The 16,961-nt window shown below is 34.1% G+C and overlaps 1 protein-coding gene across 1 annotated transcript in view; it reads left to right on the top strand.

The window, feature by feature from the left end:
• Positions 1-16,961, top strand: part of ADAMTS19 (ADAM metallopeptidase with thrombospondin type 1 motif 19) — a 227,368-nt gene that overhangs the window by 172,516 nt on the left and 37,891 nt on the right. Inside the window, exons 17-18 of the mRNA XM_072728643.1 lie at positions 10,432-10,589; positions 14,550-14,703. Coding sequence (XP_072584744.1) covers positions 10,432-10,589; positions 14,550-14,703 — 312 coding nt within the window. The remainder of the gene's footprint in view (positions 1-10,431; positions 10,590-14,549; positions 14,704-16,961) is intronic.

Raw genomic sequence — 16,961 nt, 5'->3', positions numbered from 1 at the left:
AAATACCCAAAGGTAGCATTACTGGATCATATGGAATTTCTATTTTTAATTTTTTAAAGAATCTGTATACTATTTTCCAGAAGGGCTGCACCAGTTTACACCACCAGTAGTGCATGAGGGTTCCTTTTTTCCACATCCTTGCCAAAGTTTCTTATTTCTTGTCTGTTTGATACTAGCCATTCTGACTGGTATGAGGATTATTTATAATAACTTTCTTATAATCGTTTTATTTCTGCAGCATCAGCTGTAATGTCCCCACTTTAATTCCTGACTTCTTAGTTGTCTCTTTTTTTTCTTTCTTAGTCAATACAGCTAAAGTTTTATTGTTTTTGTTAATCTTTTCAAAAAACCAACTTCCAGTTTTGTTGATTTTTCTCTATTATTTTCTATTCGCTATTTCATTTATCTCTACTCTAATCTTTATTATTTTCTTCCTTCTGGTAGCTTTGGTTTAGTTTGTTCTTTTTCTAGTTTCTTAAGTTGTAAAGTTAGGTTGTTAATTTGAGATGTTTGCTCTTTTATTTATTTATTTATTTATTTTTTGAGAGAGAGAAGGGGAAAGAGAGAGAGAGCACATGTAGGGAGATAGGGGCAGAGTGAGAGAGAGAGAGAGAGAGAGATTAAACAAGCTCCACTCTGCATGGAGCCCGACTTGGGGCTCCATCTCACAAACCTGAGATCATGACCTGAACCAAAATGAAGAGTTAGACACTTAATGAACCTCCCAGTTGCCCAGAATCTTTCTTCTCTTTTAATGTGTTTGTTGCTATAAATTTCCCCATCACGCTGCTTTTGTTGTGTCCTCTACATTTTGCTATGTTGGGTTTTCATATCCACTTCCCTTGTAATTTCTCATTGATCCATGGCTAAATTTATGAATTTTCCAGTTTTCCTTGTTATGGATTTCTAATCTAACTTCAGCCGTTTGTAGTCAGAGAAGATACTTTGTATGATATCTCTCTTATAGGACATGGATATCTTCTTTGGAGCCGTTCTTTATCCTACCACAGTCACTGATTTCTATACAGTAGTTTATACCAGCACTAGTGCTGCTTGATGACTGCCTTTACCACTTTAATGCATCATTGGGTCTTATCAGTTACTCAAACATATCACTTTCTCTCCATAACCACTGTGACCCATAACCAAGCCAGTCTCTGCAGCCCTGTCCTGCTTTATTTCCTTTACAGCATTTATCAACATCACCATCTGAATTTTCTTACCTGTTCACATGTGTGCTTTTGTATTGTGTATCTCCATTGTTAATTCTGAAGGCAGGAATCAAAGTTCTCAGAGCTTCACCTTCAATAACTAAAGGAGACTCTGGCACACAGAAAAAAGTAAGTCTTTTTATGACTGAATTTTGATTAAGAAAAGATGGTTCATACTTGTATAGTAATTAGTTTGGGCCAGTTCATTAAATATATCTGTTAAAGAAACATTCACATCTCTATGAAGTAGGCACCACTAGTTTATTTTTTAAATCAAAGACTAGAGGACAAGAGAGTTTTAAGTTTCTTTCCCAAGATACACCTAAAAAAACTGTGATCTTGGATTTAAGACCAAGCAGTGTGGCCATTGTATCTGGTTCCTACTGTCTGCTTTTAAGTTTTCTTTTTTATTCCTTGTCTCTCATATCATACCTGTGATTTTAAAGTAGGTATATAAAGTTCATATATGAACACATTTTCCTTGAGCTTGCCCTCAGACTCCCTCCTTTCTCCCTTTTCTTAATTAATAAGATCAACTCTATAGAGTTAATTCAGGGGAACACAAATCATGAAATGACAGTTTTCTTCTCCAGTCACTACCGCTGGGGCTGCCAGATTCCATTTTCTTTCCCTGATGTGCATCTCTAAACATAAATCTCCAACTACTTTTTGTTATGAATAGAACATTCAAATTAAAATGGAATCACGTGTCTGTGTTAGCCTGGCCTCATTACTGTCAGTTTTCCTTGTACTTAGAATTGGACGTTACTAGGTCTTTTTTTTTAATTTTTAATTATAAGTTACTAGGTAATTTTTTAATTACAAGTTACTAGGTCTTTTACTTCATAAGGAAAGAGCTTGAGTGCTCTTAAACACTCTGAATACTACTCTAGAGATTAGGGTTGAAAATATAATATGTTATCATGTTTATTCAAGAACCCACTAAGTTTTCTTCTTAACTGAAGAAATCACAGTTATCTTGATAAATTAGGGGAAGGGTGCAAGAATGAAGACAAAGTGACCAGTTGCATAATCCTATCAAAGAATGAGAATGCAAGAACCCAGTGGCTTCTAGGGAAATTGAAGAAGTTGAATTCATGAAGCTTATTGCAAATGGATATGTTGATAGACATTGAAGATTCAAGGATGTCTTCCAGACTTCTGGGTTAAACAGCTGGGCAAATAGTGATGGCATTTACTGAGATAGCACACATAAATGGGGGGGGGGGGGAGTTTGGGGGGGGAAATTTTAAGCCTAAAATCTTAGATTTGAAGCCTATTATAGAGAATTCATGTCATAAAACACATTTCCTAAAGGCTTCTTTGGGTATTGGAAGGAAGTTATTGAAAATCTTTACCTGAAATACCATTAGGAACATGGATTATTTCCTGACAAACTGATCATTATTTAACAAATTAACTTGTCTACCTAAAACTATTATCTCCAAGGAGACAGTTAATTCTCTCCCATTGCAATTATTGTTTTTCATTACTGTTTGCATTGTATTCCCATGCATAATTATTATCTGCATTTTTAATATCATTGCTCAATTATTTTGTTAATAATTAATGACAAGGTTTAAAATGGACAGTGGTTCAGATGGACCATATATATAATACATTCACAAAATCATTGTAGCTTATGACTTTTAAAAGTCTTTTTTTTCCTAACACTTTATTTATTCATGAGAGAGGCAGAGACAGAAGCAGGCTCCCTGCGGGGAACCCGATGTAGAACTCAATTCCAGGACCTGGGATCACAACCTGAGCCAAAGGCAGATATTCAACCACGGAGCCACAGGTGCCCCAACTTATAAAAGTCTAAAAAAGGTCATTGGGTCCACTTACCATCCCTGCAGTTTTGCGTGCAAACCACTATGGAAAAAATTTTAGCTAAAAACAATTTAAAATGTTGAGCAAATTACAAAAGGAGAGAAAAAAGCACATTTTAAGGTTACCTCTAAGCTGGAAAGAAATTAAGGAACCCTCACATGCCAAAAACAAAGAACAGGAAGCCAGAGTATCAAACTGACCACAACCTCAATTATGCTTAATGGTAGTGAGCAATTTAGATTTTGAGCACCATGGCATGCTGTAGACAGAAAACAAAGCCTGAGGTTTTATAACGTAAAGGCTGGAACAGGAGACACCTACATAAAGCAGGGCCCCAAAAGACTACAAGCTCTGTGTTAAGGAGATACAGAAATGCATTTGCACCATAAAAAGAGAATGAAAGGAAATGTGTCTGTCTTAACTTGGGTAGGAGGTGGAAGTAGGAAATGAACTTCCATGAAGATTCCTAACTCAAAGCAAATGCTCTATGGATTTGCAGCACCAGTTTAACCAACAGTGAAGTCCAAAACTCCAAGACATTTATTTTAATTAAGTTACTAAGGTGGCTGGCATATGCAAATACAGATCCTTTTTGAAGTATTGTACCTTCAAACCAGGCGGCAAAGGAATAGACCAAATCGGATATATATTTGTATCATATACAGGATACGCAAAAATATTATAGTTAATTGTTTTGAAGTATAAAAAAGGGATTTAAAAACAAGAATAAACAAAATTGACTAAAAACATTTTATTTTTAAAAACTTAATAGAATATAAGATAGGAAAAAAATAACAGAAATATACAGCAAAAAAAAAAAAGAAAGTGCAAAATAAGATGGTATAGATAAAACATACCAGCAATCTTCAGCATTTAAAAACTGAAATCTCTAGTTAAAAAAAAAAATTACTAGACTGGATTTTAAAATAATCCAGGTATATGGTGTTCATGTAAGATTCACAAAACCTGAAAAATCAATGAACAGAAAACTATACTAGAAAAAGTGCAAAACCGAAAAAATACTGATAGAGCCATAGTAATATAAGTTAGAATTCACTTTACAGGAAAATGCATTGTTTGAGATAAAAAGAAGTCACAGAATAATTATAAAAGAATTTAATTCATCATGAAGACATTATAATTTTAAAATTATATGAATCCGGGAATATAGCTTGAAAGCTTTTAAGCAAAAATTGACAAAAATTGACAAATTTACTGTCATAGTGAAATTAAACACAAATGTGGGTGTGAACTGACTTCCAACCAGTGTTGAAGTAATGCAGAAGAAAAAAGATATTCTTTAAAAAAAATAATGCTGGAATAATTGAGTATTTATGTGAGGGGCAAAAACTGAACTTTAACTGCTACCTCTTATCATACACAAAAATTAACTCAAAATGGATTGGAGATCTACACACAGAAGCTAAAACTCTAAAACTTCTAGCAAAAAACACAAGAGAGAGTTGCCTGTGTGGCCCAGTCAGTAGATAGAGGGCATGGAACTCTTGGTTTGGGCTCAGGTCATGATCTCAGGTTTTGGGATCCAGGCTCCGTAAGGAATCTGTCTGAGTTTCTCTCTCTCTTTCTCTCTTTTCTCTCTGCCTCTCCCCACCACTGCTCACATGAGTTCTCGCTCTCTCTCCCTTTCTCTCTCAAATAAGTAAATAAAATCTTTAAAAAGAGAGAAAACTTACAAGACATTGGGGCTAGCAAAGATTTCTTTACAACAGATGTACAAAAATACCAACCCCGTCACCCCAAAATGAATGCGTTTGATTTTATTGAAAGTGAAACTACTATTCATTAAATGGCACCATTAAGAAAACAGGCAAGTCATAATGTCAGAAAAATATTTGCAAAAAAACTTACCTTTTTAAAAAATGTGTCTCTAAAATATATGAAAATGTATTTTTCCTGATAGATACAAATACATATTCTGAATCAAAGTGTTACTTAATAAAGGAAACAATAAAATACAGGTATTTGTATTTATCTCATCTATCTTAAGAAAAAGTTATTGTTAGTACATTTAAAGAACTCTGAGCCCTTCCTCTTCTATTTTATAATATATTTTGTTAAAATTGATGGTATTTTTTCTTAAATGTTTGAATGTTGGTATTTTCTTTGTGGGAAGTTTTTAAATCCCAATTTAATTTCTTTATATATGTGTGTGTGCATATGCATGTGTACGCACTCATGTATGTAAGTATATGCCCAGGTGGTTTCTTCTTTGGTCAGATTTGGTAATTGAGTCTTCAAAGAACTAACCCCATTTCCCTTACCTTATCAAATATTATACTACAATGTCTTTAACAGTATAGTAATATTCCTTCACTCATTTCCCATGTTGCTAATTTGTGTCTTTCTTTTTTATTTAGTCAAACGAGTCTTTTATCAGTTTTTGATCTTTTGAAATAACCAACTTTTGATGTCATTGATTGCCTTTGTTGTTATTCAACTTTCTATTTAATTGACTTCTGTGCTTTCTTTTTCTTCCTACTTACTTTAGATTTGAGTTACTCTCGTATACCATTTTAAAGTAGAAACTCAGATAATTGATTTTAGTTCTCTCTTCTTTGCTAATATCACAATTTATCCATCAAAAAGCTTCTTTAAAAAAAAAAGCTTCTTTAGCTGTATGTCACAATTTATAGATACTGTGATTTTAATTTAAAATATTTTCAGATTACTATTGTATTTTTTTTACTTTGACCCATGGGTTATTTATAAATGTATTGTTTAATTTCCAATTTTCCAAATATTTATAGATTTTTTAACAGATATTTTGTTATTGATGTGTAGTTTCAATCTGTATAGTAAGAGGGTATGCTGAGTGCGATTTCTGTTGAGACGTGATTCATGGTCCATGGCCCGTGTTCATGCTCCATTTATAGTTTAAAAAGCTATATTCTAAAAAAAAAAATAAAAGAAAAAAAAAAGCTATATTCTACAATTGCTGACTCTTCTCTAAATCACTTTGCTCCATTTGGTTTACATTTTCTGTATTCTTACTGATTTTTTTTCTTGCTTTATAAATGAGGGAAAGAGAACTATTGAAATCTCCAACTGAAATTCTGGATTTTTCCATGTCTTCTTTCAGTTAAATCAGTTTTGCTTCATGCATTTTGAAGCTCTGCTACACACTTAGGATTGTATGATTTACTTAATAAGTCTTAAATGTCTTTCAGAACTTTACATTTAAAGTAATTAAAATTTAAATGACAGTTTTAAGAATGCTCTTTTTATCTCTAGAATTATTCGTTGCCCTGCAGTCCATGCTGTCTGATACTAATACAGCCAATACATCCTTTTTATGGTTAGTGTCTCATGCTTAATTTTTCACATCCTTTTAGGCTTAATCTACTTATATTTAATTTTTAAAGTGCATTCTTCTAAACTGAATAGAGTAGGATCTTTTTTACCCCTCTGGCCTAATTGTCTCTGTCTTATAACCAATATCTTTAATGCATTTAAACATAATATAATTATGGATATATTGTTTTCTGTTTTCCATTCCTTTTTATGCTTTTTTCCTTCTGTCTCTGTCTTCTTTAGGACTGAGGTGGTTTTTTGAGGGTTTGTTGTTGTTGTTGTTTAGCATTCTACTTATTCTCTTTTATTTGCATATTTGCTGTATATAGATCTTGTTTTATATCTTTATGGTCACTTTAGGATTTACAGTATGTATTTTTAACTTATTACTGTCTTCTTTCAAATTTATAGGATACTACTTTATATGTAATATAGGTTACTTAAAAATGTATTTCCCTTAATCTGCTTCCCCTCCTTTGTGCTATTATGCATTTTATTTCTACATTTCATATAATCACTTTATTTTCATATATGCCTTAATCACCAGAATAGATTGTAATCATTTTCCTTTAAAGTCAGTCATCCTATTCAGTAGGATCTATCCACTCTGATTGCATAGAACTTATATGTCTTCCAACCCTCCCTGAGCTCCAGGAATTATATAGTTTCCAGGCCCTATGGAGTTACTCTTTTCTCAGTCTTGAAAAATCTCACCACACTTATTTGCACCTTGGTATTTAGCCACAGGCTCAAAGGAACCCCTTTACAGATTTTTAGAGCCTGTCTCTGTGCAGCTGTCTCTTCTCCAGTACTCCATAAAATAGATTCCAGATGCCTCAGCCAATTTGAACTCAGTTTTCTGTGTCGTCATCTTACTGAAGCTCCCATTATCTGTGCTCTGCTTGAGTTTCCCCTGCCTGTGTTTTGGTCTGGTAAATATCTTCAGGCAGGAAGTCAAGCGATTTTAGAGCTCACATTTGTCTTCCTTCTCTTAGGGACCTGTATTCTCTCTTGCCATTGTCCAGTGTCTGAAAACAGTTGCTTCATACACTGTTCAGTTTTCTCATTGTTCAAAGTGGGAGAGATAGTACAGGTCCACTTAGTAAGGTATGGCCAGAAATAGGTTTTCTAAAAACACATTTTTTAAGATAATGAATTAAAAACAAAAACATAGAAGAAGGAAAATCACATACTTAGAGTATTGATTCTTCGTATGCTATTAAGCTTATAAATTATGTGGGTTTTCAGGTACATATGTATGTGCTATTTTGTGGGAGATAGTGAATTCCAGAAATATCAATTGAGTCTAAACATTAGACAATAGCCATCCCCAGAAGGTTTCTTAAAGGCATTTTTATTAGAGTTCCAGGAAATATGCCTTTATAATTGTGTCCTGAATATATGTTGAAATACAGAAAAAATATGGAATTATACAGGCCGTGGCTACAAATCTAGGCCAAAAAGATTTCTTAAAATACTTAATTGGTTTTAGAGAAATACAAGGAAATATTTTACCTCTTAGGCAAAATCACTGGTTTAATCAGTTTAGCATTATCTGAAGTATATCCATTTGTAGATGATAATAGCTGTTTGAAACGTGTTAGGTTTTCTGTCAACATATATCCCCTTCAAATTTAAAATTCAAGCTAAAATGAATACTTATATGTTTCTCATAAATCTGAAAATATGTATGCTTAATATTTTATATAAGACATTATACTTTATGTACAGTCCATGACAAAGATCTTATTTGGTAGAAATTAAGATGGATAAGGTAAAATTTCCCTCATTTTGTTGGTATGTCACTTATAATAATGGAATATTGGCACCAGAAAAATCCCTCAGTGAACCAGAAAAGCCTTAACAGATGATTAATATTTTATTTTATTAATTTAAATCTAAAAATGCAAATGACTAGTAAGCAAATGAAAAATATCTTTAACCTCAGTAGCAGTTAAACAAGAGATTCTTGTTTTAATCTCCATGGTTCATAATTTAACTCCTGGTATTTCTCCTCACACATGTTCTTTTGCTAGTCTTTCCCATTTCATTATTGTCATAACCCACCTGTTTTCTCATCCTAGAAGCCTTGCATCATACCTGACATGTCTTTCATCCTCAACAAGTCATCTCATTTTATCAATTTCAGTCCTAAGTGCCTCTTGATATTTTTCTCCAGTACCTAAATCCAAACTACCATTACTTTCAGTTGCATTACTATGATATCCTGTCTTTGCTATCCAAATTTTCCCTGCATGCAGTCCATTTCTATACGATATTGTTCAAAAACATTCATAGCTTTGTATCTTTTTTTAGGGGAAAAAAACCTGAAATATGAACAAGGCTGATAAGATCTGGTGATCCCTTATCTCTCCAGCCTCATCTCTTCATGATCCATTTTCAGTGCATCTGGCATCCTGTAAACTTGCTCCCTGATTCTCACCAAGCTGTGACCCTTAAAACCTTCTCATGTAGCACCCTCAGTCTTGAATGTTCTCTCTCTGCTTCTCTTTTCCCCTGGCTTACAGCCTTAGGAAATGATATCCTTCAGGCAAGCTTTTCTTTATTCTTCCCGCATGAGTTCCAGCATATTCCACTTAGATTATAAATTCCATAGAGCCAGAGAACATATTTGTAATTGTTAATTTGGGGAGGTCCCATAACTTTAAGTATTTCCTACTTTATAGCTGATGGTTAATAAGTAATTATTCAGTCGTGATTAAATATTTTACATGAAAAAGTTGCTTCCAAGAAGGTATTCAAAAATGGTCCTCTCAGCGACTATTATGGAAGCTTACATTGATGCAACCTTTGTGAAAGTCAGTTTGAAATTATTTTTCACAATCTTTAAATGTTCCATTTATTTGGCTTTGTAATTCCAAATCTGGGAATCTATCCAAGGGAAATAATCAGATACACATATAGTTGGTTTACAGTGTACTTATCTGAGCATTATTTACAATATAAAACCTGGGAAACCTTCAAATATTCAATAAATGGAGATTAGCTTAAAAAATATTTAGGAAGATTTATTGGCTTAAGTTTTGAAAACATTTTCATAGAATTATAAAAGCCTTCAATTAATCTTCACGTAATGTCTCTTAGAATGAGAATTCAGTTATATGGAAGTGCCTGGAAGTTTAAATTAAACAAATAAGAATCATTTGAAACAAAATAAGAAGGAATCCTTAGTTTAAAATGATAATTATGACATCTTACTTCCATGTCATGAATCTTATTTAAATAGTAGCAGAGATGAGATTAAAAAAAAAAAAGAAGAAAGCAAAAAATCAATGTAGGTAAACAAAATTACTCTGTAAAATCCTATATTAATTATGGCTGTTTATAGGTGAGAATTAGCATTTATCTTCCATTCTTGTGTATAGCAAATCACAAAAATTATGGTATAGGATCCTTAGTTCTGATTATAAAACCAACACATTGTGTTTGAATTGTTTTGTAATAGTATAACCTTGTCATCGTGATCTGTTCATTAACATGCTCTTTAATGACCTCTCTTGTATTACTTGTTTTGTGGCATGGGACACATAGAGCCTGTGTAAGATGTAGTGTCAGCCCTAACGTTCTTCATAGAATTACTGCATAGATAACATAGACACAGTCTTTTTTTTTTTTTTTAAGTTTTTATTTTTAGGTAATCTCTACACCCAAAGTGGAGCTCAAACTCACAGCCCTGAGCTCAAAAATCCCATGCTCTACGACTAAGCCAGCCAGGTTCCCTGGACCTGGACATACATAATCTTAAGATAACAATCTGTTAAACAATAGATAATCATGGGCCAGCGTAAGGGTTACAGATAGCAAATGTCCAGAGGCGGTTGGAAGAGGCAAATGTGGCTGTGTGGTTGTAGATGGTGTCAGGAAAGAAGGAGAGCTTATGGTATTTGTTCTGTGGACTTTCTTAAAGAGAAGATGCCTCATGTTTTACACCAAAGAGTATTAACCCATTAGTTTAGAAATGAATGAAATACTTTTAACAAAATCATGTGAAGTGGATATTGATTAATGATACTTACTTGTTCATTTGTCATAATATTTTTGAACCTCATTACAGCTCTACGAGACACTGGAAAACAGTCTATTAATAGTGACTGGAAGATTGAACACTCGGGAGCTTTCAGCTTAGCAGGCACTACAGTCCATTATGTAAGACGAGGCCTCTGGGAAAAGATCTCTGCCAAAGGTCCTACTACATCACCTCTACACCTCCTGGTATGAGTGAACAAATTGATAACATTGCATAATCAACTTCCTATGTCATAGGCCCTTCCGACTGTACCCTCTCTAGTTTTTTTTCCAAGTTTGAATTGTCAAATAGACATTCAAAATTATTTAAGAGAGAGGTTTTTAGGTTATCATTTTAATGTGTTTTAAATCATGACATTAGAAACCAGAGATTATTGTGAGAACAAGATGTTTTAGAGAATTCACAGACTCCTAGTAGAAGTGAATTGCCAGGCATAAAGGGGCCTGTTTTTTCTAAAAGAGCAGTTTTACTGGCAGTATCTTAGTGAATCATTAACAGTGGATGTCTGTAAAGACAGTTATAATATGGAAAATCAGAGCATTTCAAGCATCCATAGAATGGGTATTTTCTGGATCTGCATAAAATGCCTTTGATAAAATGATCTCTTCCTTGGAAAAAGATTTGGTAAACATATCTAACAATGCTTCCAATTAACTTCTGTTTTCTTACTAGGAAAATTGATTCCTATGAAGAATGATGAAAATTAGAATCTTTGGGGTGAGGTGATACCTTTCTTTATCATGGAGTAAAAGACTAGAAATGAGGCAGGACAGAGTATGGAGTGAAGGAAGCAGAACAGTGGGGCTCTGCATCCAAGCTGGTGGCTGATTCACATGCCCCTTTTGACCTTGATCTTTGCAGTCAGTGGTAATGGCTCAGAAGCCAGATGACTGACTGCACAGCTGGCATGTTCTCCATCCTAGTGGCAGATTCTGAAATTCAGACACTTCAACACCTCCTTAAGTCCACACATAAAAACAACTCTAAAACACGATCAACTGACTGTTTATTTGGAGTGTGGTGTGCCACATTATTTAATATCGCCACACAATTCAAGCTGAATTTGTCTTCAATTGGAGACATCTGTGTTGCTGGTCTAGGAGCCAGAGGTTCAAATCACATATCAGCCTGTTTGCTTTTCCTGCTTTAATGTGCCTGCAGATCACCTAGGATTCTTGTTAAAATGCACATTCTGATTTATTTGGTCTGAGAGGGACCTGAGATCTGCATTTCTAACCAGTTCCCAGATTATGTGTCTACTACTGGTCCAGTGACCACATTTCAGATAATAATGTTTTGTAGAACTGCAGTTGAGAGCCTTACCAACAGGAATGAAGGGAACAAAAGTGAGATGCATGGGAACCTTCTGCCCCAAATCATAATAATAATGATAATATATACCATTCACTGAACACTGAGCCAGATACTGTTCACAAGTACTTTGCATTTTTACAGCATTTATTCCTCATAGAAACCCTGTGTAATATGTATTTATTATTACCCCAATTTACAGATTAGAAAAAACTAAGTCTGAAAAAGTTAAGTAATGTTCACAGTGTCTCACAATAAGTTATTTAGCTGTGCATAAATCAGGTGTTAAAGTCTTTTATGCTGCCTCTCCTGAATGAAAGCTCAAATCTTAGTTCTTTACACCAGACAACATGGAATCCTAAGTATACATAGACTTTCAATAATTATTTTCTTCATCTCCTCACAGTTCCTTTGGATATTGTTATTTAATTTGAACTGGAAACTCCACTCTGTGCACTGTACCATCTGGAGAGAGAAAAAAAATGATGAAACAAACATTGTATGACCAATATCTGGCTCTTTCCATGATTGGGTCACTTATAATAACAGCATTATCAACAAGAAACATATTTTTAACGATGAGGTGGCAGAGAATGCCAACAGGTGACCTGCCTTATATGAATGTGACCTCCATTTTTTTTTTTTTTTTTTTTATGGAACAAGACCAGAGCTCTTTATTGAGCCTCTAATTCAAAATCTTAAAACATTATGTGAGACCTCAGTGTTGGGCAGGGGAGTCTCCTTGCTGCAGAATCCTTAATCTGACTGGTAATTACCAAGGTTTTTCCTGGAAGCATGAAACATAATTAAAGTCAGTGAACTATGTCTAAAAGAAGGCATTGATGTGACCTGGATTTATTCAGTAATCCAAGGGAAACTGCACTTCTAAGATATTTTTCTTTAATGACTATTACAGATTGAAAGCCGGTACTGAATTTTGAAAGGCAGTGCTTCAGTATGTGCCCCTTAACTATAACACGGTCACACTTTCCTTCTTGCAAAGATACACTGCCAAATCTGAATGGTTTAAGAAAGAGCTAATGATTTTGTAGCCAATGTCTTTATTTTACATGGCATTCGACATTCAAGGACAATCTAAAGTTCTATCAATGAAAAGGTAGTTTTTGAAGGAAAAATACACATGTTTTCATTAAATTAAAGAAGTTGGCAAATAGCTATAATTTATGTCCCTTTTATCAATGTAAAAACTATGTAATAGTCTGGTTATGTCCATAAACAAGATAAGTCAATCTCTGTCTCTTTTTTTCACTCATTTAGCTGAAAGTCATTTCTAACTGGCAACATCAAATGAGATATTTTAGGCCAAAATAAGCACTGTGACGTACTTAGAATTAGTACCCCAGGATGTTATGTATATGTGAATGTAAAAAATATTGTTTTTATTGTTGATATAGCTGATTTATAATTCCATTATTTAGTTCCCAAATCCATGTATTAAAATATATCTTAGCATTTCTGATGATATATTGAGCAGAGTATTGAGAGAAAGAAGCAAAGAAAATTAACCCTGTGCTCATATCAGTTTTTTCACATTGAGCGTTAACTCTGAATTACCTGTCATTACAACTACCTTGATAGACGTTTAATATCAAAGCTCTTTAAGAATTTAACATAATTTAAATTTTAGATATGTTTTTATGCATAGTATTGTATTATATAGATTGATTTCATAAATCCTGATTCATATAAGTGATATAGTCCATAGGGTTGTTTGATATGTTTTGTGCAAATGTATTCTAAAGAAACACATATTCTCAGTCATTTTTTCATTTAAAATGAGTATACTTCTGGGACACCTGGGTGGCTCAGCAATTGAGCATCTGCCTTTGGCTTGGGTCGTGATCCTGGTCCTGGGATGGAGTCCCACATTGGGTTCCCCACAGGGAGGCTGCTTCTCCCTCTGCCTATGTTTCTGCCTCTCTTTCTGTGTCTTTCATGAATAAAGAAAAGTTTCAAAAATTAAAATAAAATAAGTATACTTCAGGCATTTTCCTTTAACTTAAAATAGGTCTTATTGCCTATGATGATGCCCTTCTAAGCTTGGCACTGGGTACCCAGGGAAAGCAAAACAGACATTGTCCCTACTATAGATTAGTCCAGTGTGGCCCAGAGTTCATTCATTCTCATCTGTTTTTCATGGTTTATTGCACTGTTTACATGTGTACATAACTGTACCATTATTAAGTTAATATTTTTTAAAGTTCATTTTAACATAAATTTCTTTTCAAATGAAATCATCTTTACCACACGTGGGAAATTAATAATCTTGCCAAAACTAAGAGTTAACTGTAAGTAACTTGGAAAAAGTTATCGTCCTCTGATCAGTTAAATGTTCTCTACCCTTATGGAGTGAAGTGATTCGCACAGTCTTCTATCCTCTTCCTCCACTGACACAGACTTACTGTCCATTATTATCAGTAGAAAGATTCCATTTGATATTAGATTGTGGGTTATATCTTGAAGTTAAATAGGACAGATAATCCTATCCCCTTTATGAAGGTCATCTACATGGATCATGCTTTGGGAAACTGCATAGTCATTCATCGACTTGAAAAACAAATGACTTGGTATTGTGACCTCATTCAAGTAGGCTGCTTGTCATATCTTTGGCTCAGAGGTAAGTGTGTAACTCCAGTCTTCTCAGAAGTATGTCACTTTGAAGATGTAAGTGATAATGTCCCAATTCTATATATAAAAGGAGTATGCACATCATTCACTAAGCATTTTAAGGTATCCATATCCTCAGTATTATACTTCACATTGTCTGTGCTCTACTTTAACCTACCTGCCTTGATCGCTTTCATATATTCCAGGTGCTCTTATTTCAAGATCAGAATTATGGTCTTCACTATGAATACACTATCCCATCAGACCCTCTTCCAGAGAATCAGAGCTCCAAAGCACCTGAACCCCTTTTCATGTGGACGCACACAGGCTGGGAAGATTGTGATGTCACGTGTGGAGGAGGTGAGGGATTTTCCTGTATTTATCTTATCAAAATAGCAGTTATTTTCTGATTAGTCATTGAAAGTTAAGGCAGATTTGCAACCCCTCATCTGAAATTCCAAATTACATAAAGGATTGGAAACTCAAAGTTTTTTGTGCCATATTTAGTGCCTAAATGCCTGAACTCATGTGTGGCAAAATCTGATGTGAATTGAAGAAGGGTCATTTACAGTTAGTCGTTGCATTGCTTTGCATAAATATTAATGTATTCACTTACAGGGGCTATCCTAGAAACCATGCAAGTTGTTCTATCATATATATGTGCTTTTATATTTACTTTCTGTGTTTACTTTTTGATTTTTATATAATTGTGAAAGTGTTAATCCCAGAGTACATCTACCCACAAGAACTGTACACATGCAATAAATAGAAAGGTTCAATGAAAGAGCAGCATCAAACTTGCTTCTGTGCCATCTGCATACTTAGTTTGAATAGACAAAGAAAGCACCTGAAGAAAATAACTTAATACCCCCTCTTCCTTTATTTTGATTGTTCAAAAGTGTATGTCGCTATTTTCTATATAGATGTATCCTGAAATTTCACTCAAAGGTTTTATTTTTTCGCGTTAGAAGTTAGCAGGCCAAAAAAAAAAAAAAAAAAAGCGAAATTGCCTCAGCATAAAATGTGAGATTAGCAAATCCTTAATCCTACTAATGAGATCCTTGAGTCCCAGAGATTAAACAGATTGTCAGTTACTCTCAGAACCAGTTAGGCCAAGGCAAGCTTTCAGGGCATGAGACTTCCATTTGTATCAATATATCAGCAGTATAGCATTTCAGTTGTGTCTTAAAAACTGAAGTTTGCACTTCAACAAATTTTCTACTGTTCTTTAATAATACCTTCTTCCTAAGGCTAAAAGGAAACATTATATTCAATCATACAAAAATAGTATATATATATTTAATAAATATATATGAGACATATGTGTACAATATAAACTAGTTTGTGCAAGAGATTTGGATTATCAGTTTTGTTCTCTAGGCAAAGAAACTATTGATACACATAGTCTCAATGTGCTGCAGCAAGCATAGGCAAAGGTACACAACTAGACTAGCATGAGAGTTTTGGGGGGAAAAGAAACAAAATCTGCAATATAAATAAGTCACATAGTATCAAATTGTTATGACTACTCTGGATAAAAATAGGGGTTGAGAGTTGAGAAGGGGTGGAGAATATAGCCATCTGAAAGGTCTCAATGAGGATATCATACTGATTTAAAAATATGCAGCGAGTATGCATGGGCACCACCTATGAGGGTTATCTAGTGGGAATGAGTTCCAGGCAAAAGCTCTGAGGCAGGAGTAGAACTGGCATGCTCAAGGAGTAGTAAGAAATGCTAGTATGGCATTCCTTTATTGAGTGATGTGAGACGCCATTGGAGGATTTTAATAAAGAAGTGACTTATTCTGGTTTTATGTTTTTAAAAGTCATTTCTGTTTCTGAGTTGAAAGTAGAATAAAAGAAAAGAGTAGAAGGAAAGAGAAAAGTTAGGAAGTTACTACAGTAGTCCAAGGAAGAGATGATAGTAGTTTGACCACAATGGTAGTAGAAGAGGTAGGGGGACATGGTCAGGTTGTGTGTATTTTTGAAAGTAGAACTAATAGAATATGTTGGAAGACTAGATATAGAGTGTGAGAGAATGAAAGATCTCAGGGATTGACTATGGTGGTTTTGGCCAAGCAACTGGCAAGATGAAGTGACCATCAATTTACCTAGGAAAGCCTGTGCAATAGCAGGATTAGCAGAGTGTGATTTCCAACAGAAGTTTGAAATCCCTATTGGACATCTAAGTGTGATCAAGTATGATCTATAAGTCAGGTATTCGGGAAAGAAGATCAGAGTAGAGATAGAAAATATATGGATGATATTTTCAAACTCTGAGACTAAATCAAGTCACATTAGGAGTGAAAAGAGAGAGAGAAGCTACTAAAGAATTGAGCTTTGGGACACTGCACCATTTAGAGTTCAGAGAGAGAAGATACCAGCAAAGCAGATTAAAATGAGTGGCCACCACCACAGGAGAAGAAGCAGTCAGAAGAGAATGCCTTCCTGTAAAGCAAGTGAGGAAGTATTATAAGAAGGAGGGAATGATCAACTCTATCAAAAGCTAAAAGTCAAAAATAATGTGGACTGAAAATTGACTATTATTTAAATATATTTATTATATTTTAAAATATATTTATTATATCTGAAAATATTTATTATATTTTATTATAGTT

This window comes from Vulpes vulpes, chromosome 12, assembly GCF_048418805.1.
Source record: "Vulpes vulpes isolate BD-2025 chromosome 12, VulVul3, whole genome shotgun sequence".
Taxonomy (NCBI): Eukaryota; Metazoa; Chordata; class Mammalia; order Carnivora; family Canidae; genus Vulpes; species Vulpes vulpes.
The sequence above is the reverse complement of the archived record's forward strand: the minus strand, read 5'-3'. Positions and strand labels throughout refer to the sequence as shown.